Source organism: Pimephales promelas, chromosome 16 (assembly GCF_988280905.1).
Source record: "Pimephales promelas chromosome 16, fPimPro1.hap1.1, whole genome shotgun sequence".
NCBI classification, from domain to species: Eukaryota; Metazoa; Chordata; class Actinopteri; order Cypriniformes; family Leuciscidae; genus Pimephales; species Pimephales promelas.
In genome coordinates this window covers 33,329,909-33,356,266 of record NC_142784.1, presented here as the reverse complement: position 1 = coordinate 33,356,266, position 26,358 = coordinate 33,329,909, and the positions used below count along the sequence as shown (strand labels likewise).

The 26,358-nt window shown below is 39.4% G+C and overlaps 2 protein-coding genes across 2 annotated transcripts in view; both read left to right on the top strand.

Moving 5' to 3' along the window:
* Positions 1-11,901, top strand: part of igsf11 (immunoglobulin superfamily member 11) — a 114,283-nt gene extending 102,382 nt beyond the window's left edge. The window contains exons 4-7 of the mRNA XM_039660469.2: positions 1,729-1,884; positions 4,590-4,712; positions 4,794-4,941; positions 9,570-11,901. Of these exons, the coding sequence (XP_039516403.2) occupies positions 1,729-1,884; positions 4,590-4,712; positions 4,794-4,941; positions 9,570-10,044 (902 nt within the window). The 3' untranslated portion in view covers positions 10,045-11,901. The remainder of the gene's footprint in view (positions 1-1,728; positions 1,885-4,589; positions 4,713-4,793; positions 4,942-9,569) is intronic.
* LOC120470818 (coagulation factor IX) lies at positions 11,626-25,682 on the top strand. Its single transcript, XM_039660468.2, has 11 exons — positions 11,626-11,734; positions 12,198-12,264; positions 12,465-12,567; positions 15,867-16,024; positions 16,796-16,820; positions 16,895-17,008; positions 18,934-19,065; positions 19,303-19,607; positions 20,469-20,583; positions 20,786-21,013; positions 25,183-25,682. The coding sequence occupies exons 3-11, from the start codon at positions 12,498-12,500 to the stop codon at positions 25,530-25,532; spliced, it is 1,497 nt and encodes a 498-aa protein (XP_039516402.2). The 5' UTR covers positions 11,626-11,734; positions 12,198-12,264; positions 12,465-12,497; the 3' UTR covers positions 25,533-25,682.
* The last annotated feature ends 676 nt before the right edge of the window (positions 25,683-26,358 follow it).

The following is a 26,358-nucleotide window of genomic DNA, read 5'->3' as shown; positions in this document are numbered from 1 at the left end:
ATCAGCCGAGAAATGTTCATTTTTAATGTTATCGATATCGGCCGATAAATGGATATTTTTAATGTTATCGGTATCGCCCAAAAAAATGTTAATTTTTAATGTTGTTGGTATCAGCCGATAAATGTTAATTTTTAATGTTATCAATGACGCACGATAAATGTTCATTTTTAATGTTATCGGTATCGCCCGATAAATGTTCATTTTTAATGTTATCGGTATCGCCCGATAAATGTTCATTTTTAATGTTATTGGTATCGGCCGATAAATCGTTATCGGTATCAAACGATAAATGCTAATTTTTAATGTTATCGGCATGGCCCAAAAATGTTAATTTTTAATGTTATCGGTATCAGCCGAGAAATGTTCATTTTTAATGTTATCGATATCGGCCGATAAATGGATATTTTTAATGTTATCGGTATCGCCCAAAAAAATGTTAATTTTTAATGTTGTTGGTATCAGCCGATAAATGTTAATTTTTAATGTTATTGGTATCGCCCGATAAATGTTAATTTTTAATGTTATCAGTGACGCACGATAAATGTTCATTTTTAATGTTATCGGTATCGCCCAAAAAAATTTCATTTTTAATGTTGTGGATATCAGCCGATAAATGGATATTTTAATGTTATCGGTATCACCCAAAAAAATTTAATTTTTAATGTCTGTATCAGCCGATAAATGTTCATTTTTAATGTTATCGGTATCGGCCGATAAATGGATATTTTTAATGTTATCGGTATCGCCCAAAAAATTTACATTTTTAATGTTGTTGGTATCAGCCGATAAATGGTCATTTATTTTTATATTTTATATCAGTTTTAATTTCAGTTTAATTTTTCGTAATTTTGCATTGTTTTTTTTGCATTTTTGTATTTTTTTATACATTTTATTTTTTAGGTTTAATTTTAGTTTTAGTTTAGATGTATTTATTTGCAGTTATTAATTTTAGGGCTTCAACTTACACTTGTTTTAGTGAGTTACACAGGCAAAATTGAGAAATCTAATGTTATTATTATTATTATTGTTTTGTTATGTTTTACTTAAGCTTTATTTAAATTAACTGAAATGTTTAATACCTTTAGTTGATGATGATAACATTTGTGTGAAATTGCATACTAGATAATAGTAACTGCATGATTGAGAAGTATGCATGCATTGGCATGTGCCATTCACAAGTCCTCTCCCATTGCCTTCTGGGATAGAAGTGTGTGAATGCACACTCAAAAGTTTGTGTTTTTTCAGAAGATATTCATGCATAATTTTACTGATTAAATTCAGATTGAATATCATATGGTTATGTGACAATGGTGTTTAGTGTTGCATAATATATACAGTTTCACATGCTGTTTTTTGTACACAAACCTAGCAGATTGCACACTATAAATAATGTTGGCTCTGTGACGAATTGCTTATGTTGGATAAAAGCATCTAACAAATGCATAAATGTAAATGTAAACAGGACCTCACAGGGCCACATTTTTGTCTATGGGCATAAAGTTATTCTGCTGGTTATTTTGGCCAAAACACTCACACAAGTATATGAATGTAAATGCCGGAAATGAATGGCGTGGGTCAAAAAAAATGCACCAAAATTCAAGACACCAAACAAACTGCTGCCGGGATTAAAGTTAAATGTTAAAATTAATAAAAAAGTGTTTTGTTTTGTTTTCACACACACACTCCTAAGTTAATTAAACTAAAGTTGATCTATGTCTCCCTCCGCAGTTCCTCCGTCCACCCCGTCCTGTCGTGTTCAGGGATCTCTGGACGTGGGCAGTGATGTGATGCTGTTGTGTGGTTCGGACGAGGGCATCCCGACGCCCACCTACGCCTGGGAGAAGCTGGAGTCGGTGCCCAAACTGCCCCACAATGCCATGCAAGGTACTAAACCCCTGCCCGTGGGGATCCCGTTTTGCCCCACATTCTCCGGTAAATCCACAGCTCTTGACTCATGGTGTGGCGTGACCTCTGCCCACCCCGGTCACCCGCGTATGTGTGTGTGTGTGTGTGTGTGTGTGTGGTGACTTATCCCGCTCTCTCTCCGAACAGTGTGACGGCTTTAGAATACGGCTACACAATCACCACAGACACGTCTTGGGATTTCAAGAGGTTTTTTACTGTCAAAATCAAAATTCATGTTCATAACACTGTGCAATCGGTTCGCTTCAACACTTCAAGTTCTTCATAAATCATTTCTATGAATAATGATACGATCGTTCTGCCATCTAAAGACGTCATGTGATGAAAACAAGCGCTTTCTTGCTCTTTTTGTAGTAATAAGAGTTTGATGTGACGTTTAACATTTAAAACACTTCCACAGTCACCCAGCAGTGTGGTTCAATATTATTCATTTTATATTATATCATTTAAAACATTTTTATTTAGCTTTTAGTTTTCTATTTTCAGGTTTTATCTTACACTAATACACTATATCTATATATATATATATATGAAGAGTTCAGATGCAAAAGCCTCTAAATGCCATTTGAAATTTTCTTCTTTAATGATAATTTTTATCAAGCTTGTATATTTAAGTTCAGTAATTTCACTTAAATAACAATTAATAGGTAATTATCATTGCCATTTAAGTGAAATTACTGAACTTAAATATACAAGTTTGATAAAAATGATAATTTTAGAAAAAAAATTCAAATGGCACTTAGAGGCTTTTGCATCTGAACTCTTCATATACTGTATATATATACATACACACACAACAATATATACACACATATTATATGAACAAGGTTTTATGTATATATGAACATAAACATTTTAGTTATTTTATGTGCTTTTGTCAGTTTACGTTTTTTCCATCTAATTTTATTTCAGCTTTATTTCAATCAACAAGGAAGATTTTTAATAGTTTTAGTTGACAGGAACAGTCCCACCAGACCTAATAAATCATTTCTTTAGGGACCGGTTCACAGATGCTGGAACAGAAAACACACTCAAACGAACTCTTGAATTCCCTCGTCAGACGTCTGTGGACGTTAACGGTACAGTAGCCGTATCCTAAAGAAGGCTGTTATATTTATATTCTTAATAAATCAATCTGATTTGGCCTCAAAAAGCTTTCACAGCTGTGAATAGGAACAGAGATGAGCAGAAACTGTGGTTGCACTGCCATCTAGAGGCCATACGTGTTACTGCGACATCGACTCACAGGAATGACTCCGTGTTTTAATGGCATTTAAATAAAGAGTCTGTATAATGTTACTGAGTCTCAAGAACATTTAAGGTCACATAAATGCTTAAACTTTCTTTTTATTTTTCCATTGAAACGGTTTAAAGGGTACATATCTTGCTTTTAAATGATTCATTTTTACATATAAATCATACCGTTGTGGTCTATATAAAACATAACTGCAATGCTTGGGCTGAATTCCTCATTATTAAAGCTCCACAAGCCCCTTTTCTGATGTGCGTCTTTGAGCGACCCGTTTCAAAGCGGCCCCTTTAAATAAAAAGGAGATGTCTCTCCAGGTCGAGGAGTTCACGGTCAGTTCAACTCCCCCGTTCGGCCATTATTGTAGTTTGATTAGAGATATACGATTATATACGATACCTTCAAAGAACATTTTTATTCACACGTTAATAAAATGTCGACAACGGAAGACTTGTCCATCAAGCCTTACATATTCGAGCCAGAGCGAGCGAGTCGATAAAGACGACGACGAACCTGCAGAACAATCTGAGTTAACTGTTTTGTGTTATTAGTGAAAGTCGACTATTTATCTTGTTAAAACAAGCACACTGACAAGATAAATGACTACGGTCTAATCTTACCACAAACAATCTGTGCTGATAATATGATACATTTAGAAAAGCAGCTAAATGAGCATTGATGAAACTCGAGAACAATAATACTGCAGACGTGTAACGTTACTTCAAAACAAAAACAAAGAAAGACAAAGGTGCTGCTAAACCATGACCACCATGTGTTTTAAGAAAGTAAAGTACTTTATCTTTATTAACGATATTTACAGCTTATCGAAATGCTCTGTTCGTCGTCTCCAAAGATAGAAGGAATTTACTTCTCATTCAGACGAAGTCGATCGGCGAACCCTTCTTTATACCGGCGGAGGTTGTTGAAGTGGGAATCAGGTCACTACATCCAACAACCGAACATTTTGACTTGCCCTCTCGTAACTTCTACATCATTGAGCTCGGACTACAAAATCGGAGCGAGAAATAATAATGGCGGATTGCTGGAAGTGTTGGGCCGGTAGTCGATGTCCTTATACTGCAAATACGGAGACGCTGTAGTTCAAAAAACGTCATAGAAAACAGAAAAATCTGAACAGGTTGAAAAATATGTCTAAAAACAGAATATAAAGATATAAACGAAGCACCTGAAGAGAATAATTTCATCTTTTCTGTACTTACAAACACTCCAAATATACAACAAAATGCATTTAAGGGCTAAAAAAGTGGATTTTGCATGATATGTCCCCTTTAAGTAAAACCTTAATTCTTCATAAACACCTTTATCAGTGTTGTATCTGCTTGTGTCAGGTGTCAATATTTTGACGTCAGGACCAGAGAAGATTTCTATAGAGCGTGATTTGATTTGTGCTCCTCAGACCAGATGCAGGGTACGGTGACGCTGAGAAACATCAGCACCAGCACATCTGGACTGTATCAGTGTTCGGCGTCGAACGCCATCGGGAAGAGCACCTGCGTCCTCAACCTGCAGGTCGTGACCCGTAAGTCTCACACACACTCGTTCTACAGCTCGTATCAAACCCTGCCGTTGGTCTGACTGTCTCGTCTCTGGCGTGTCACAGCGCAGCCTCAGAGCGTGGGTCTGATCGCAGGAACCGTGGTCACTGGGGTTCTGGCGCTGCTCATCTGCGCTCTACTGGTGCTGGTCACGCTCTTCTACTGGAGGAACAAGAACAAATACGAGGAGGAGGAAATCCCCAACGAGATCAGGTGACCGCACTCACAAAGCTTGTTTGTGTGCCGACTAGGGTTGCCGCGGTGAGGAAAATTTCCCACCGGTTAATCGACGTGTGACAACACCGGTAATCCCGGTGTCACCGTGGAGGGCAGGGCGGGGGGTTAAATAGCTTTTAAATGCGTGCGCGTTATACTTTCACTTTCGAAATAAGCGTCAATTGCTTGAATGGACAAAAAAAAACAACTCGCTGATAATAAAACTTTTATTAATAGACTTTTATTAGCATAACGAACGAATAAAAATAACCCCATGCATAGGCTGAAAAAAGTGAAAATCGGCAAAATGTGGGCCCAAACAAATAAGAACCATAAAACGTTTATTAACGAATAAGAAAATAAAATAGGCCTAAATAAATTACACAAAGTTTAAATGAGATAAAACCAATTAAAAAGAGACGAATATAAAATAAAAACTTCAAAACAGACCTTAGCCTACATAAATGACATACTTTCACTTTCGAAATAAGCGTCAATTGCAATTCAGCGTCAATTGCTGGAATGGACAAAAAAAAAAAAAAAAACAACTCGCTGACAATAAACTTTTATTTAGACAGCACTTTTATTAGAATAATAAACGAATAAAATATAGACAGAACTTTTATTAGCATAACGAACGAATAAAAATAACCCCATGCATAGGCTGAAAAAAGTGAAAATCGGCAAACTGTGGGCCCAAAAAAAATAAAATGTTTATTAACGAATAAGAAAACAAAATAGGCCTAAATAAATTAAACAAAGTTTAAATAAGATAAAACCAAATAAAAAGAGACGAATATAAAATAAAAACTTTAAAAAGGACCTTAGCCTACATAAATGACAGCACTCTAAAAAAAAGTAAAACACTATAAATTGGCATTTATTAACATTAATATATATTGGCCAAAATATTGCCAAACAGGCGCTTTTGCATTGCGTTTTGACACCAAATCTTCCACCATTATCTTCCTTTTCTGTAATTTGACTCGTTCTCGTCTCCACACGTGCTAAATGGAATCCTGATGCTTGCTGATCTGTGACGTGACGGCACGCGTTGCGCAGTTCATTTTTAATTATAATGCTCTCTTCAGAACTAAATAATTGAAAATTATTATTTTTAATTAATTCAAATAAATATTTTAGCAAAAACGAATACTTTAAAAAAAAAAGTCAAGACATCGCGGTGTCACGGTGGGAAAGTGATGTCACCGGTGATGGGGCTTAAAACCGGTAACACCGTCAACACCGTCTATCGCGGCAAGCCTAGTGCCGACGCTAATTCATTTATCTTAGTATTATTTGTACATTACTATAGTATTTATTACAAATTAGAATTACATTTTGTGTCATTTGTTTAATTATCATTCCTAATTAGCTTTCAGTTTTTGTTTGAATACCATAGTCTGGGTGAATGCTCGATTCTGATTGGCTGCAGGGTGTCCATTAAAAAGTGACAGAGGACACATCAATATGACATCATGACTTTTGCGTAAACATACACTCAAAAAAATTGACTAGGGAGGTTGTGCACTTTACATAATATATTTATATATAGTTTACTTATAATAATTGTGTTTTTTGACTTTAAATGTTTTTTTTTTCTATTAAAGGATTAGTTCACTTTTGAAAAAACTTTTGCTGATAATTTACTCACCCCCATGTCATCCAAGATGTCCACGTCTTTCTTTCCTCAGTCGAAAAGAAATTTAGGTTTTTGATGAAAACATTCCAGGATTTTTCTCCATATAATGGACTTCAATGGGGACCAAACGGTTCAAGGTCCAAAAGACGTTAATAACAGTTTCAGATGCAGCTTCAAATGTCTTTAAACGACACCAGACGATGAATAAGGGTCTTATCATGCGAAACGATCCGTTATTGCAAAACTTATTCCAAAAATGTAACTTTTCTAAGGACAAATGCTAGCCTTGCTCTATTCTCTGAGGCGCATTTGTAACGTCACGTAATACGTAATTACGTTCAAAAGGTCACGGGCGACGTAGCCGGAAGTACAGAATCAAAATCGTCCGACATCGTTGTTTTACCTTTTAATTCCTTTTTTTGTAAACGGCGTTTGAGTTAGTTTGCACGTTCAACCTATGCGTTCAACTTGTAAACACTGACTCTGTACTTTCGGCTACGTCGCCCGTGACCTTTTGAACGTAATTACGTATTACGTGACGTTGCAAACGCGCCTCACAGAATAGAGCAAGGCTGGCATTTGTCCTTAGAAAAGTTACATTTTTGGAATAAGTTTTGAAATAACCGATCGTTTCGCATGATAAGACCCTTATTCATCGTCTGGTGTCGTTTAAAGACATTTGAAGCTGCATCTGAAACTGTTATTAACCGTCTTTTGGACCTTGGACCATCCGGTTCCCATTGAAGTCCATTATATGGAGGAAAATCCTGGAATGTTTTCATCAAAAACCTAAATTTCTTTTCGACTGAGGAAAGAAAGACATGGACATCTTGGATGACATGGGGGCGAGTAAATTATCAGCAAAAGTTTTTTCAAAAGTGAACTAATCCTTTAAGGTCTATGTAATTGTGTCTCAACTTAACAGTACAAAATCCTAATGTGTTGTCTAAACACAAACCATTTATGTTAAGTAAAAAATGTGCACATCCAGAGGGTGGCGGTATAGTGCGAGCCGACTGCCGTTTTGCCCGAACTTAATTTTATTGTGTTCAATCTGCTTAAATCTACGAACAACTTAAGTTTACTTAATCCGTTTGTGTTGGATTACATGATTTATTTGTGTTGCCTCAACTGAAACTGGGCAGTGCTTTTAGTTCCCAGCATGCTTTGCATATGGTTGAATTAAGAGAGAATAAATGTTAAAATTAAGTGTTATTTTGTTTTTTTAGAAATTTAGAAAAGGGGAAGACTTGATAGTGTGTAATAGTGTTTAATGTTAAATTACATTGGAATTATTAAACCATTTAAATTACAGTGGGTTACCATTGTGGAGTATTTTGTTAGCCTGTCGACTGATTTCATTATTTTCTATTGCTTTGAATGAAGGAGCATGTAAATCTTAGCACTCAAGATGCGAATATGTGCTTCTGCTAGCAAATAGCTAGCTAAACTCTATTAATTTAATTAAATGTCACTGAATCAAATGAAATATAAATGGATGCCTTTGAATCATGACAGGAAGCCTTTAAAAATTCACGTTGAGACTACACGTCGGATAATTTAAAATTACACAATTCCATTATGTTGAAGTTACGTAAACAAATTATGTTTGTTTAACGTAATCCATTTATGTGGAACCTGTTGACAAATTAAAATTAATTAAAGCCAACATATTATTTTTTTGAGTGTACACGCCATTTTCAAGTCAAGTGGCGTGTTATCTATTCGCATTTTGAGCTATCCGCGTGTATGCGTCTACGCCGTTAAATGTCCGAGTGATTCCGCGCGCATGTACACGCCGTTAAATGTCCGAGCGAAGCGAAGCGAAATGTAGATCTACATCTGGGGAGCGATTATTTTTTCCTTGGATGGTAGGGGAAGACTCATAAACGGTAACCCCAGTGACGGGTAGGTTTAGGGACGGGGTTGGGGTAGGTCATAGATGTAACGTTAAGTCAATGGCGTTCATAAACACGCTGAAAAGCACGCCAAAAATGGAAATACTAATTGCCGTGTCATACATACGCCATTTCATGAGATCAGATTATAAAAAAAAACCCGAAAGTGTAACGCCCATGGCTAGACAAGCCTAACTTTTAGGAAAAAAACACGTTAGCTTTCTGGCTCATGAGTTAGTTAGCGAAACTGAAGGGACCTACGAGCTGAGCACACTATAAATATCTCCGGTTGCTAAGGCGTAACCAGGGAAACTAAGTTATTGTTTGTAAAAACTTTGAACTAATTAAAATATAAACTAATGTTTTAAAAATGTGTTATGTGGCAAGTGACCATGGTATAAGCGGGTTAATGCCCTTCGAGGCGTCCGTCGTCCATTAACCCTTACTTATTTCAGTTATCATTTATTTTATTTGATCATTTTTCATATCATATCGTTTTAATAGTTTTAGTTAACAATAACAACACTGTCAGTCAGAAACATTTACCGAACGATACATTGATTCAGTGACTAAAAAGAACGACTCGCTCAGTATCTAATTGATTAGCTTAGTAAATTACACTGTATATTCCCAGAAATCCCCAGTTTTAAAATTCCCTGATGTACGCAAGTTTAGAAATGTAATAGAGCGCAACAGGAAGTAAAAATTTTTATAACGACGATAACTATCTTTAAAGACAGGAGGATGTTAATCGATGGTAGATTCGTTTTAAAACAAGCATGTTCTCATGGTGGGAAAACTACATTACCCATGATGCTGCACAGACAATTCCACCAATCAAAGCGTCAAAAGATTTTTTTAGCTCCGCCCACTCCCATGAAGCACTGCTAATGAACTAATCCCAAAAAACTCCCAAAATACGGAAATGTTTGTATATACATGCATATTTTGCAATACAAAAAAAAAAAAAGGACTCACTTTATATTAAGTTGCTTTACGTTGAGATTAATAATTTGATACAATGGACTTGTGTACACATGTTTTTGGGCAGGGAGTGTTGATCTGATTCTGACTTCCTCACACAGGGAGGACGATCTCCCACCGAAGAGATCATCATCAGTCAAAGCGTTCCAGGCGGACGCCTCGTCCTCGGAGAACGACACGCTCACGTCCACCAACACCTACAACAGCCGCTACTGGCACAACCCCAAACCCAACTACGACACCAACTCCTACACGCGCTACAACGGCGACACGCGGCAGACCTTCACCGGCGGCTCGAACGCCCCGCCGCGCCCCGCGTACGCTAACGGCAGCCACACCCTGCCTCCGCCCAAGACTCTAGTGGTCACGACTAACTCCGCCCCCTCGCCACCCGTCATGACCCGCAGCAACGGCTCGCTGAGCCTGCGCCCCCCCGTCACCACCACACCGGCGGTGGCTCACGGACAGCAGCACACACACACGCACTCGTACGCCGTCAGCCAAGCCACGCTCGAGCGCATGGGCGCCGTCCCCGTCATGGTGCCGGCGCAGAGCCGAGCCGGATCCCTCGTCTGACGCCAACATTAAAACTCTTTTATATAACCTGAGTTCAGCTGATGCCAACTAAAACTGCTCTGTTAACATCCCCGACGCCCTTGTTTTTGATATTGCCTGGTTGCTTGTTAGTTCATTTTTTGATAAACTGGCAGAAAAGGGACAAATACACTTAAAATCACGTGATCTACTGTATTTCTCAAACCCAAGAGAAAATATCTGAATGTGCATGATGCTTAGTTTGATTAGAGCAATACGGCTGTTTTGTACTACAATTTTATTGCTTTGAACACAAAGGAATATTGGCGGAAGCTCGTTTCCGCCACGGTAATTGCTGTTTTGTACTAGGACACTGGAATCGCAAAAGGAATAAATGGAAGCTTGTTTCCGCTACGGTAATTATTTACGACTTTTTATATCACAACTTCTCACAATTGCGAGTTTTGCTGCATTCACAGCATGTCGTAATTACCTTTAATTCTATTCTATTCGGAGCTGCTCAAGTCCTCGAACACAGAATTATGCATTTCAATAGCAACACTATAATAAATCTGCAGTTTACAAGTTAGAACTTGTAATTACAAGTCAGAATCTCGTAATTACGGTAATTCCGACATGCCGAATGCACCTTTTACATCTCGGAATTCTGACTCTTTTTTTTGGAATTCTGAGTTTACATCTCGGAATTCTTACTAATTTCTCGGAATTTTGACTTTTCTCAGAATTCTGAGTTTACATCTCGGAATTTGATGAATTTTTCGGAATTCTGAGTTTACATCGCGGAATTCTGACCCTTTTTTCGGAATTCTGAGTTTACATCTCGGAATTTGACGAATTTTTCGGAATTCTGAGTTTACATCACGGAATTCTGACCCTTTTTTCGGAATTCTGAGTTTACATCTCAGAATTCTGAGTTTTTTTCTTGGAATTTTGACTTTTCTCAGAATACTAAGTTTCTCGCAGTTTTTTCATGGAATTCTAAATTTATAATTTGCAATTTTTTTTTCTCTCGGAATTCTGAGTTTACATCTTGGAATTCTGACTACTTGACTTATTTGTTTCCGCCAAGGTTACTGTTTGGTACTTTTTATCTCACAATTCGGACTTTTTTTCTGACTCGTAATTTACTCGTAAAACGTCTTTTTTCCAAAACAATAGAATTGTAAGATATAAATTCAGAATTTGTAAGATACAGCTTTTTTCTCTGAATTCTGAGTTTACATCTGGGAGGGAGGGGATTCACGGTGGAATAATAAAAAAAGAAAAAGTAATTACTTACATTTTTTCCTCAGAGTTTCATACACCACAATTCTTTTTAAAAAGTCAGAATTGTGAGATATAAACTACAGTCAGAGCTGTGTTCTGTTTTCGTAGCAGAAATAAGCTTCCATAGAAATACGTGTGTGATTTAATGCAAGAATGATCAATTTCCTCCAATCAGAAGCAGCCTCAGTACCTTTGACTTCAGTTTGACAGTATTACTGCAGGACAGATGAGCTGTGTGTCGTCCTCATGTGCGTTTGCTTTCATTTGAAAGAAAAAGTCTTACTTTGATCTGTCTTAACAATCCTAATCCGACACTACTGACTAGAGCCGTAGTCTACCTCTAAAACACTACAGATAGAGTCTAATCGATAGCGTAGGTCTCATCATGACGGACTAAACCAGAATTACAGGAAATAATCTTCAATCGGGTGCTGCTTTCAAACAGGTAGTTGCATTGTCCTGTGTGTTTTATGAAGGATTACTAAGAAAGGTTTGATGATATTAACACATTCACTGTTTATTTTGTTCATTTGTCTGGTTGTTTTTTAAATACTGTAAATAATGTAACTACTTGTAGAATAGAATGTGAATTAAAACATTCTTTTGCCCAAATCTCACTTGTGATTTTTTCAGGGAAAAAAAACAAACAAACAGATTAAATCTCATTAAGTTCAAGAAAGTGACAAAATGCATGTTTGTTTGACCATGATAGAGGATCTCTGGTTAGTAAACATTTTCATAGTGATCTGGTGTGTTTTTTTTACTCGTTATTCATATTATTGCACAAACGTGTTTATACTGACTAAATCAAGTTTGTGTGTGTAAACACCGCCTGTCTAAAGGTCGATGTTGTACAAATAGTGATTGAGTGTTTTAAAACGGTTTGCTGCTGTTTGTCATTATAACAGTTTCATTAGAGGTCTTCAGAAACATTGAAATCCTCTGGACTGTCCTAAACCCTGTGAACTCAACAAGGCGAGTACATACTCTGAATACTACTAATAGAGAAATATATAAAGATCTGTGGTTGAATAAATGCCGTTTAAAAATTCAAACTATTCAAAGGTTTACTTCCAACTAAACTTATGACTTGATATCTACTGTAAGCTACAGTTCATGTGTCTTTTACACCAGCAGATGGAGGTCATTTTTCTTTGCATTCATGTATCAAACAGGTTGATTTACATCAGATCTGCTGCGGCTTCTTGATGTCTGAATCCATGAGCTGGATAGTGATTCTCCTTTTAATACATCTGACCTCAGCGCTCCAGTCTCCAGGTTTGCTAACGTTCCCGATAAGTTATTGAAACGTTATTATTGAATGTTCTCAGACTGTTCAAAACTTCTACACTCTGAGAAAAAAAGATACAAAAGCGGTCACTGGGGCTGTACCTTTTCAAAAGGTACACTTTTGTACCCAAAGGCTGCATATTGGTACCTTAGTGGTACATATTAGTACCTAAAATGTACATATTAGCACCTAAAATATACATATTAGGACCTAAAATAGACATATTAGCTCCTGAAATGTACATATTAACACCTAAAATGGACATATTAGCTCCTGAAATGTACATATTAACACCTAAAATATACATATTAGCTCCTGAAATGTACATACTAACACTAAAAATGTACATATTAGCACCTAAAATGTACATATTAACACCTAAAATGTACTGATTAGTACCTAAAATGTACATATTAGCACCTAAAATATACATATTAGGACCTAAAATAGACATATTAGCTCCTGGAATGTACATATTAGCACCTAAAATGGACATATTAGCTCCTGAAATGTACATATTAGCACCTAAAATGGACATATTAGCTCCTGAAATGTACATATTAACACCTAAAATGGACATATTAGCACCTAAAATGTACATATTAACACCTAAAATGTACTGATTAGCACCTAAAATGCACATATTAGCACCTAAAATGGACATATTAGCTCCTGAAATGTACATATTAACACCTAAAATGGACATATTAGCACCTAAAATGCACATATTAGCACCTAAAATGTACATATTAACACCTAAAATGTACTGATTAGCACCTAAAATGTACATATTAGCACATGAAATGTATATATTAGCACCTAAAATGTACCTATTAACACTTAAAATGTACTTATTAGCACCTAAAATGTACATATTAGCACCTGAAATGTACATATTAGCACATAAAATGGACAAAAGTTTACCTTTTGAAAAGGTACAGCCCCAGTGACAGCTTTTGCACCTTTTTTTCTGAGAGTGTAGGTGTTTTTTTGGTCATGTGAACGTTAGAGAAAATCACGAATCACAGGGAATTTGATCATTTTGCAAAACTTGTAAAATGTAGTTAGATGAGTTAACTTAGAAATCTTGTGGAAAAGTAAATTAGCTCATAATTTCAGAGTTGGGAAAACTACCTCTTAGTAGAGGTAACTACTTGGAAAACTTAACCCAATTTTACAAGTCGAGGATGTAAGGGGTCTGTGCGATCCCTTCCACTGCCAATTCTCCCAATAGTAAATTAGACACCATGGGTTGCCAGTTGGTGGAAAACACAGCATTATTGGAAGCCATAAATTACATATTCTACCTGAACTAAAACTAAAAAGCCTCGAGAGTCGGCAATAAAAACATTGTAAAAAAAAACAAAAAAACATTGTAAACCGTATACATTGACCGAACAACTTACAGTGCAAGGCTTGTCGCCAGGGCCAGATTTACCTCATATTGTAACAACATAGGCAAAATACTTTTTGCTCCTCAAATACATAAAACATTAGCCTTTATATGTTATAGCGGCACGTTTGTAATGATGAGCCGCTGTCCGTGGCATAGATCATTTTTGCAAATAAAGCATGAGCCATAGCACACACACACACTATATCCGAACTCCACCCCCACTTCCTTGCCTGCCCAATCTAAATACACAACCACAAATCTCCATTTCTAAAATTCATTACATTCAGTGCAAATAATTATCAAACTTAAACTTGATTATATTCGAATTATTAAGTCAGTCCATTGAGTCCAAATATGAAATTGGCTCCAACAATTCCCGCCCCTAATTGTCAACTTGTGACAGTTGTAATAATTCATTCAAGTTCTTTCATTCAGTTTCTTCATATTCTCATGACATGTCTCTTAGGAAGCATAATTTCCTAAAAGGTCTCTCCAGAATATTGTTCTTTGTCCTCACTTTAACTCGGTGTACCTTTTGCAGTCTGGGAATGTCTCCAAAATTCAAGCTCAAGGCCAATAATTCTGTGTGTAATTCTCGGTTTATTTTGATCTTTGGAGACATTTTCAATAGGCTCAAAGTCTGTGGATCAGATTCTCCACAGCTCTAATTCATTCAAGATCTTGGTTAAAGTCACCCTTATTGGCTAAAACCAGCCAATCCTTTCACTTTCTTTGACATCATCAGATAAAAACAACTCATTTAAGCTCGAGGTGAAGTTCGTTTACTTTGTCAACATTTCTCCCATCAACCATCAAAGTCTTGCACAGGCGAGAAACCTTCAAACGTTCAATTGCAATATCAGTGTCTTCAATCTCGGCCATCATTATTCACATCACAACCGCTTTACGTGTTTGTCTCAGAGTGCAATCATCGCTCACCTTTGTTAATTGACCCCAATGAGACTTGCGTTCTTGCATCAACAACTTCAACATCCAAATAATCTTTGGCCCATATTAACCAACTTTGAACCACCTTGCAAGACTGCTCATCATCTTCATCATCAATCCATGTGCACATGCTTTGAACAATTGTAAAGTTCATATACAGCTTTCAATTCAGTCGTCAAAGCTTAATCACACTTCCACCGCAGCGTAATAATCATAATAAAACTCGCCAAATGGCCACTCACCGTTCAAACAGCGTCAGATCCAGCGCTGAATCCTCTGAAGATGCAATAAACAAACCATGCCGAATGGAGGAGGGGCGGAGTTATCATGTTTGATTGACAGTTTCAGTATCCAATGGAGATACGAGGTTTTTTAGTATACTTTTCATTGGCTAAATATTTGCAAAACCCACTGAGAGGCATAAAGGATGGACAATAGGAATGATTTATGAAACATTTAGTTCATTTACAGGTGCAAAAGTTCATTTATTTCAGTAATTCAACTTAAAAGGTGAAACTAATATAGACTCATTACATGCAAAGTGAGATATTTCAAGCCTTTATTTGTCATAATTGTGACGATTATGGCTTATGAAAACCTTGAATTTGGGATTTTTTTTTATTTTTTTTTTAGCTGTAAGCCATAAGCATCAACTTTATAACAAATAAAGGCTTGAAATATCTCACTTTGCATGTAATGAGTCTATATAATATATTAGTTTCACCTTTTCAGTTGAATTACTGAAATAAATTAACTTTTGCACGATATTCTAATTTTCCGAGTTTCACCTGTATCTAGTAATTGTCTTACAGAGTTTTAGAAATAGTGTGAAATTATAATAATAATATTTTATATATATATATAGACCTGGCGCTTTGAGAGAACTTTCCCAGACCGCTGTCAGCTGGGTGTGTTTCCATTAAACCCGCCGTGTGTGTTCAGTGTTTCTGGACAGGCGTGATGCTGTGCGTCTGCTCAGGACTCGGAGAGCAAACGTCTTCCTGGAGGAGATGAAGCCGGGGAATCTGGAGCGGGAGTGTTACGAGGAGCTGTGCTCTCTGGAGGAGGCGGCCGAGATCTTCCAGAGCAAAGAGAAAACGGTATAGTCACATGATCTGCTCTCACTTTCATATAAACCTCTTTACTGTTTGTGCTTCCATTAAATATTCCACTTTCTGTTTGGTTCATCTTTATAAAGTCACCCTGAAACGGAAGTTGTGGTCCGTGTATCTGAGTGAAACACTTCTGGAACTGGAACAAATGTGGGCGGGGCTTGATTTTGTCTGTGGGGAATTGATTGGATGATTGTGGTTTGCTATTGGTGGATCTCATGTGAGTGACAGGTTGCCCCGCCCTCGTCATCAGAGAAGAGAGGAAGTTGTCCAGAATACATGAATTTAACACAATAATGATGTGCGTTGATAAATCAGTAGGTATAAATACTGTAATATTCCATAAAAAACTGTTTTGATTTCATGGGGACTTACGGGTTCTTGCGTTGATATGGTCCTGATGATTTATCAAGTACTTCAGATCAGTGTATTGGTTTCTGAGTTCTTTGTACATCCAGGTGGATTACTTAAAAAGTTATTTTTTATTGCATAACAGATCATGAAAAACATATGTATTCAACTATTATCTATTACATTTATCATAATACCATAAATGATAATAATACTTTTTTTTTTTTACAGGGGATAACTTGCCAAAAAAAGATAAAAAAAATTCCATACATCCGTTTTGCATTTTTATTTCACTTACTCGAATTCTTCTATGACATCACACTGCAAAAACACCTTTAGTTCTAAACGGAACTTTGATTGTTAAGAGTGAATGACATCACTGTTCTCTGACCTCTCGTGTTCTTCTAGATGGAGTTCTGGTACAGATATCGGAGTAAGTGTTTAGAAGTCTTCCTCTTCTAAATGAGCCATTCTGAGATATGTTGCTGAGGTAAATGTGTTGTTCAGATGGTAACCTGTGTCGCCTTAACCCGTGTGTGAACGGAGGGATCTGCCGTGAGAGTCGAGGTGTTCACGAGTGTCTCTGTCCTCCACAGTACAGCGGACACCACTGTCAGACAGGTACCGATGCCCTGGTGAAAAAAAGTATACTTTTATTGTATTTCTAAATATATTATCTTCTTCAACAGTACATTGCAGATGTACTAACAAAAAAATGGACTAGCTTTAAATATATTAAAAGTAAATTAGCATCATGCTTACCTATTTTAACAATACAACTTTTAACACACTTGTTTGAAATAATTGCACTTTAGTATATTTTCTAAAAAATATATTTGAAGTGAAAATTCTGTTTACGTCTTTGCACTGTATTAAAAATAAATTTCAGGTATATTTTTTAACTGTGTGCTGGAAATGATCATTGTAACAATACATTGGAAGTCTACTTTCAAAATACATACAATATATTGTACAAACCCATGTGTACTTGAGAAAACACTTAAATAGGCTAGAAGTACATTTGTAGTACATTCTTACTTTTTGTGCTAAAAAAACTGTAAAAATTATACACTATAAATACACTAATTAAAAGTATATTTTTACTTAAGTAGTACTTAAGTGTAATTGCGAAAGTATACTAAATACCATTGATATTTAAAATGTATTTTAGTGCATAGAAATAATATTGAAAAAATACACAGAAGAGTTTTATTAATGTATTTATTACAAGTAAATTTTTAACACACTAAAAATAGTTCATTGTTAGTGCACTTTTAGATAGCTATCATAAGTTTAAATTAAATTTTAAATAGTGTACTTGACTACTTTTAAAATACCCCATTAACATATTTAAATATTCATATTATGTTTTATAACGCTACTGTTGACATAGTTAAAATATATTTGAAATAAATGATTTACTATTTAATATGATTTGTATATATTATTATATATTAAACAATTCATAAGTCTATCATAGTTCCACACTTCAAGTTAACTAATCAACACACTTGAAGTATACTGAGGCTATGTTTACACGGAAACGATTCTGAAGAGAAAACGCAAAAGTGGCGTTGCGTTATCACTTTTTAAGCCGTGTGTCCACCAAAGCGTTTTCCACGCGCCTAGCGTATGTTTTCAATTGTTTTCAATGGGAGCGCCGCGTTTTTTAAACGCCATGAGCGTACCGAGGCGCTGAGCCTTTTTTTCCACGCTGAAGCGCCGAGCGTTTTTTACTGGTCGCTGGGAAATGTGAAAAAATGTTCAACTTTGGATTAAACGCAGCGCTCATCATCACTGTCACATTTTACCCAGCCGTCCAATCACAGTGGAGGAGGGGCGGGACTAATACCACACCGACCAACTGTCACAACATTCAACTGCTGCGGATATTCTGTATCATAGCAACGAAACGTCTCAACGGAAAAAACGCTGCGCTGCCAAAACGCTCTCAAGCGCCCAAAGCACGGCGTCTTCAGCAGAGCGTCTAGCGTTTTCAGCTGGCTAAAAACGCTTTGCTGAAAAACGGCAGCTGAAAACGCTAGACGCTCTGCTGAAGATGACGTGTTTTGGGCGCTTGAGAGCGTTTTGGCAGCGCAGCGTTTTTTCCGTTGAGACGTTTCGTTGCTATGATACAGAATATCCGCAGCAGAATGTTGTGACAGTTGGTCGGTGTGGTATTAGTCCCGCCCCTCCTCCACTGTGATTGGACGGCTGGGTAAAAAGTGACAGTGATGAGCGCTGCGTTTTATCCAAAGTTGAACGTTTTTCAACTCCCAGCGACCAGTAAAATCGCCGGGCGCTTTTTTTTTTGCGTTTTTACCGTTTACACGGGAACGCGGCGGTGGAGCGTTTTTAAGATTTCCACTCTGGAGGGTGGTTTCACTTTTTTGCGTTTTTAAGCCCCAAAAACGCCGTCGGCGTGTAAACGAAAGGCACATCCGATAAAATATTTGTACGTTTTCACCCGCGAGCGTTCTCGTGTAAACAGGGCCTAAATTAGTCTGGCTGCAAGTATACTTCTTAGTGTGTGTGTGTGTGTTCAGAGGTGTTTGACTGTAGGTATAAGAACGGAGGGTGTCTGCACTACTGCAGCTCAGAGCAGACTCCAGGTGTGGTGTGCAGATGTGCAGACGGGTATCAGCTGGATGAAGACCAACGCAGCTGCAATCCATCAGGTACAAACACACACACCTGCGCTGCTTAAATCATTAACCATTCATATTTTAAAGGTGAATCTCACCAAAAATGTCCTTAAAATCAAAGAAATTCATTATTTGAGCATTATTAAGAGAATGTGCAAAGAAAGGGATTGCTAAACGCAAACTTTTTTTTGCACTATATGCATATTATAAAATAAAAATATTTTTTGCTAGACCTTCATTAGTGAATATTTGTGTTTGTGTGTGTGTTAGTGCAGTACCCCTGTGGGAAACAGTGGATTAGCGGGATCATGTCTCGCTCTCTGGATGATATAAGCACCACAGATCCTGATGATGCAAACCACACCCACACCGTGACAAACTCCTCCCACTCATTACATCACAACAGAAGTTCACTGGACAACTCGACTCTCCTGCCAAACCAAACCACACTTCAACAAGCCAAACCTGCTTCACAGGACGAACTCTCAGAGACAGGAAGTGACATCACAGGTGCAAATGAGGATACGCGTATCGTTGGAGGTCAGCTGCAGGGTCAGGGCGGGAGTCCGTGGCAGGTGGGGCGAATCTGATCCTTCACATGACCTTTATGCTAAACCTTCAGAGATTTGATCAGTAAAGGTTCGTCATTCGGTGGCTTTGAATTGTTAAAACGCCTCTTAAAATGCTTGCTAAGGATGCGAAAAGCTCAGAAAATCGAAACCGATCCCAAAATTATATCGGACGAAAGTTTTGCAGGCAGTGTCTAAACGTGAATCGCACAATGTGAGGTATTAATTTTTTAACATGCGAAAATTTCGACTCAAGGTCCTGGCAAAAAGTCTGAAATGAAATTTTTAAAAATCCGACCTTGCGTTGTGTCAATCACGTTTGCACACTTCCTGCGAAACTTTCGTCCGTCATAAAAAATTCCTATCAGGTTCGATTTTCTGCGTTTTTCGCAACCGTAGCAAGCACTTTAAGAGGTGTTATGGCAATTCAGAGTTTTATTAATGTATTTATTACAAGTACATTTTTAACGCATTAAAAATAGTTCATTGTTAGTGCACTTTTAGATAGCTATCATAAGTTTAAATTAAATTTTAAATAAAGTTTTGAAAGGAAGTGTCTAAACGTGAATCGCACAATGTGAGGTATTAATTTTTTAACATGCGAAAATTTCGACTCAAGGTCCTGGCAAAAAGTCTGAAATGAAATTTTTGCTGGCTTAAAGAATAAATACGACCTCGCGTTGTGTCAATCACGTTTGCACACTTCCTGCGAAACTTTCGTCCGTCATAAAAAATTCGTATCAGGTTCGATTCTCTGCGTTTTTCGCATCCGTAGCAAGCACTTTAAGAGGTGTTATGGCAATTCAGAGCCACCGAATGACGGATATGAAAATTTCAGACTCTTAACACTGAATGAAAACGCTGCAGGTTCTTCTCCGTCGTGAGGATGATCAAGGGTTCTGCGGCGGCTCTCTGATCGCTCTGCGCTGGGTGGTGACGGCAGCACACTGTCTCCAGCAAACACCAAACCATGTGACCGTCGGTGAGTGGCGTCTGTCTGATGAGATCCTTCATGTGTCGTGTGTTCAGAAAAGTCGTTATTACATATAAATGAATATTGATGCATTCTGAACACACTTAACTATATGAGTGATACAAGGTTGCAGTTTACTTATGTGGCTGGAAGTCAGTTGTTGTTTCTCTTTCCTTTCAGACATGAATTTATGATATTCTCACACACACAGGAGACTACGATAAGATGCGTCCCGACAAAGACGAACAGAAGATCAAAGTGGAGAAGGTGGTCCTCCACCCTCACTTCCACGAATACACCTTCGACAGTGACATCGCTCTGCTGTACCTGTCTGCCCCCGTGACCCCGGGTCCGTTCGCCGCTCCGGTTTGCCTTCCCGACGCCAACCTGGCAGAACGACTCCTGAAGCCCGGAGAGCAGGGCCTGGTGACGGGATGGGGTGAGTGGTAGATTATTCTTCTTTCGCATCTCTTGCACCTGATTTAAGTCTACCTGGGTCATCTACTAATCGACGTCCCTGACCGTCTCCTGATCGACAATAGTCTACCTGGGTCTCTTCTACTAATCGACGTCCCTGACCGTCTCCTGATCGACAATAGTCTACCTGGGTCTCGTCTACTAATCGACGTCCCTGACCGTCTCCTGATCGACAATAGTCTACCTGGGTCTCGTCTACTAATCGACGTCCCTGACCGTCTCCTGATCGACAATAGTCTACCTGGGTCTCGTCTACTAATCGACGTCCCTGACCGTCTCCTGATCGACAATAGTCTACCTGGGTCTCGTCTACTAATCGACGTCCCTGACCGTCTCCTGATCGACAATAGTCTACCTGGGTCTCGTCTACTAATTGACGTCCCTGACCGTCTCCTGATCGACAATAGTCTACCTGGGTCTCGTCTACTAATCGACGTCCCTGACCGTCTCCTGATCGACAATAGTCTACCTGGGTCTCGTCTACTAATCGACATCCCTGACCGTCTCCTGATCGACGTTAGTCTACCTGGGTCTCGTCTACTAATTGACGTCCCTGACCGTCTCCTGATCGACAATAGTCTACCTGGGTTTCTTCTACTAATCGACATCCCTGACCGTCTCCTGATCGACGTTAGTCTACCTGGGTCTCGTCTACTAATTGACGTCCCTGACCGTCTCCTGATCGACAATAGTCTACCTGGGTCTCGTCTACTAATCGACATCCCTGACCGTCTCCTGATCGACGTTAGTCTACCTGGGTTTCTTCTACTAATTGACGTCCCTGACCGTCTCCTGATCGACAATAGTCTACCTGGGTCTCGTCTACTAATTGACGTCCCTGACCGTCTCCTGATCGACAATAGTCTACCTGGGTCTCGTCTACTAATCGACATCCCTGACCGTCTCCTGATCGACGTTAGTCTACCTGGGTCTCGTCTACTAATTGACGTCCCTGACCGTCTCCTGATCGACAATAGTCTACCTGGGTTTCTTCTACTAATCGACATCCCTGACCGTCTCCTGATCGACGTTAGTCTACCTGGGTTTCTTCTACTAATCGACGTCCCTGACCGTCTCCTGATCGACAATAGTCTACCTGGGTCTCGTCTACTAATTGACGTCCCTGACCGTCTCCTGATCGACAATAGTCTACCTGGGTTTCTTCTACTAATCGACGTCCCTGACCGTCTCCTGATCGACAATAGTCTACCTGGGTCTCGTCTACTAATTGACGTCCCTGACCGTCTCCTGATCGACAATAGTCTACCTGGGTCTCGTCTACTAATCGACGTCCCTGACCGTCTCCTGATCGACAATAGTCTACCTGGGTCTCGTCTACTAATCGACGTCCCTGACCGTCTCCTGATCGACAATAGTCTACCTGGGTCTCGTCTACTAATTGACGTCCCTGACCGTCTCCTGATCGACAATAGTCTACCTGGGTCTCGTCTACTAATCGACGTCCCTGACCGTCTCCTGATCGACAATAGTCTACCTGGGTCTCGTCTACTAATCGACATCCCTGACCGTCTCCTGATCGACGTTAGTCTACCTGGGTCTCGTCTACTAATTGACGTCCCTGACCGTCTCCTGATCGACAATAGTCTACCTGGGTTTCTTCTACTAATTGACGTCCCTGACCGTCTCCTGATCGACAATAGTCTACCTGGGTCTCGTCTACTAATCGACGTCCCTGACCGTCTCCTGATCGACAATAGTCTACCTGGGTCTCGTCTACTAATCGACATCCCTGACCGTCTCCTGATCGACGTTAGTCTACCTGGGTCTCGTCTACTAATTGACGTCCCTGACCGTCTCCTGATCGACAATAGTCTACCTGGGTCTCGTCTACTAATCGACGTCCCTGACCGTCTCCTGATCGACAATAGTCTACCTGGGTCTCGTCTACTAATCGACATCCCTGACCGTTTCCTGATCGACATTAGCTTACCTGTGTCTCGTCTACTAATCGACGTCCCTGACCGTCTCCTGATCGACAATAGTCTACCTGGGTCTCGTCTACTAATTGACGTCCCTGACCGTCTCCTGATCGACAATAGTCTACCTGGGTCTCGTCTACTAATCGACATCCCTGACCGTCTCCTGATCGACGTTAGTCTACCTGGGTCTCGTCTACTAATTGACGTCCCTGACCGTCTCCTGATCGACAATAGTCTACCTGGGTTTCTTCTACTAATCGACATCCCTGACCGTCTCCTGATCGACGTTAGTCTACCTGGGTCTCGTCTACTAATTGACGTCCCTGACCGTCTCCTGATCGACAATAGTCTACCTGGGTCTCTTCTACTAATCGACATCCCTGACCGTCTCCTGATCGACGTTAGTCTACCTGGGTCTCGTCTACTAATCGACATCCCTGACCGTTTCCTGATCGACATTAGCTTACCTGTGTCTCGTCTACTAATCGACGTCCCCAAACATCTCCAGATCGGCGTTAGTTTTCCTGGGTCTCGTCTACTAATCGACGTCCCTGACCGTCTCCTGATCGACAATAGTCTACCTGGGTCTCTTCTACTAATCGACGTCCCCGAACGTCTGCTGATCGACATTAGCTTACCTGTGTCTCGTCTACTAATCGACGTCCCTGACCGTCTCCTGATCGACGTTAGTCTACCTGGGTCTCGTCTACTAATCGACGTCCCTGACCGTCTCCTGATCGACAATAGTCTACCTGGGTCTCGTCTACTAATCGACGTCCCTGACCGTCTCCTGATCGACAATAGTCTACCTGGGTCTCGTCTACTAATCGACGTCCCTGACCGTCTCCTGATCGACAATAGTCTACCTGGGTCTCGTCTACTAATCGACGTCCCTGACCGTCTCCTGATCGACAATAGTCTACCTGGGTCTCGTCTACTAATCGACGTCCCTGACCGTCTCCTGATCGACAATAGTCTACCTGGGTCTCGTCTACTAATCGACATCCCTGACCGTTTCCTGATCGACATTAGCTTACCTGTGTCTCGTCTACTAATCGACGTCCCCAAACATCTCCAGATCGGCGTTAGTTTTCCTGGGTCTCGTCTACTAATCGACGTCCCTGACCGTCTCCTGATCGACAATAGTCTACCTGGGTCTCTTCTACTAATCGACGTCCCCGAACGTCTGCTGATCGACATTAGCTTACCTGTGTCTCGTCTACTAATCGACGTCCCTGACCGTCTCCTGATCGACGTTAGTCTACCTGGGTCTCGTCTACTAATCGACGTCCCTGACCGTCTCCTGATCGACAATAGTCTACCTGGGTCTCGTCTACTAATCGACGTCCCTGACCGTCTCCTGATCGACAATAGTCTACCTGGGTCTCGTCTACTAATCGACGTCCCTGACCGTCTCCTGATCGACAATAGTCTACCTGGGTCTCGTCTACTAATCGACGTCCCTGACCGTCTCCTGATCGACAATAGTCTACCTGGGTCTCGTCTACTAATCGACGTCCCTGACCGTCTCCTGATCGACAATAGTCTACCTGGGTCTCGTCTACTAATTGACGTCCCTGACCGTCTCCTGATCGACAATAGTCTACCTGGGTCTCTTCTACTAATCGACGTCCCTGACCGTCTCCTGATCGACAATAGTCTACCTGGGTCTCGTCTACTAATCGACGTCCCTGACCGTCTCCTGATCGACAATAGTCTACCTGGGTCTCGTCTACTAATCGACGTCCCTGACCGTCTCCTGATCGACAATAGTCTACCTGGGTCTCGTCTACTAATCGACGTCCCTGACCGTCTCCTGATCGACAATAGTCTACCTGGGTCTCTTCTACTAATCGACGTCCCCGAACGTCTCCAGATCGGCGTTAGTTTTCCTGGGTCTCGTCTACTAATCGACGTCCCCGAACGTCGCCTGAATGACGTTAGTTTTCCTGCGTCTCGTCTCCTGGGTCTCGTCTACTAATCGACGTCCCCGAACGTCACCTGAACGACGTTAGTTTTCCTGCGTCTCGTCGATTGAACAACATTGACATGACAGACATGATTCACAAACAAATACACTCAGTCACAAGTTTATACCAAGGGTTTGGAAAAATGTAGGATTCAAAAGCATATGAATGTTTTTCCTGCAAGAAAAATAAATGTAAATTATGATTAATAAAATCCACCACAGGTGCGACTCGCTACCTTCAGCGCTCTTCTCGATTCCTGAGGAAGGTGCTGCTCCCAGTGGTGGATCAGATGAACTGCATCAACTCCACGGAGCAGGTGATCACGGATAACATGTTCTGCGCGGGATATCTGATGGCGGAGATGGACGCGTGTACGGGCGACAGCGGCGGACCCTTCGTCGTCAACTACCGCGGCACGTGGTTCCTGGCCGGGGTCGTCAGCTGGGGCGAGAGATGCGCGGCCGAGGGCAAATACGGCGTTTATACGCGACTGGGAAACTATTTATCCTGGATACGGGAGGAGATGGTGAAAGAGGAATCCAGACGCAGTCAGACTGCGAAAGTACAGTGAATATTGGCGCACATTATGCATTAACTAACGATGAGCTATTACAAGTTTTAATTAATGTTTGTTAATAAAAAAATACATTGTTAGTTCTTGTTTTGTTGTAAAAACATTTTTTTTGGAAGTTGTAAATAAAACAAAGATTATTAGACTGTTTTACAAGAAAATATGATTTCAATCCTTATACTTTAATTATTATTTTGTGTAATACATTTTTTACTTGCAATTTTTTAAGCACGAAAGCTGTTTCTACACCATTTTTCTTCAGTGTAGCTCAGATCCATTAAATATATTAAGAGACACAACGTTTGATTTTAATAATATACTAAGATTAATAAATGCTTTAGAAGAAGTATTGTTCATTGTTAGTTCACTTTAACTAATTAAATTGTACAGTGTTAACAATGTTTTGCTTGTTTAGTGCATCTTTTTTTTCGGCTATAAAATTTTCATACAAACAAAAACATGATTTCTGACATGGAAATGCAAGAAATAAAATAAATCAAGTAACTCGTAAAAACTTATATATATATATATATATATATAACATGCACTTTTAAGGTTGCAAATGCATTTTCCTCAAAAAGTATTTGAATATATATATTTTTTCAATTTGAAATATACATTTCTTTAAGCCATGCTGCTTACAACATATATTTGGCCAGAAGAAAATATTTTCAGTGAATTTCATATAAGATTTGGATATTTCCAGTAGTTCTGGATCTTGATGAATTGACTTCCACAATCATGTGAAGTTCAAAATCTTCAAGAAACGTGATTTTTTTGGTCATGGTATACTTTTAATGTTTTATGGTCTAATATCATTGGTTAA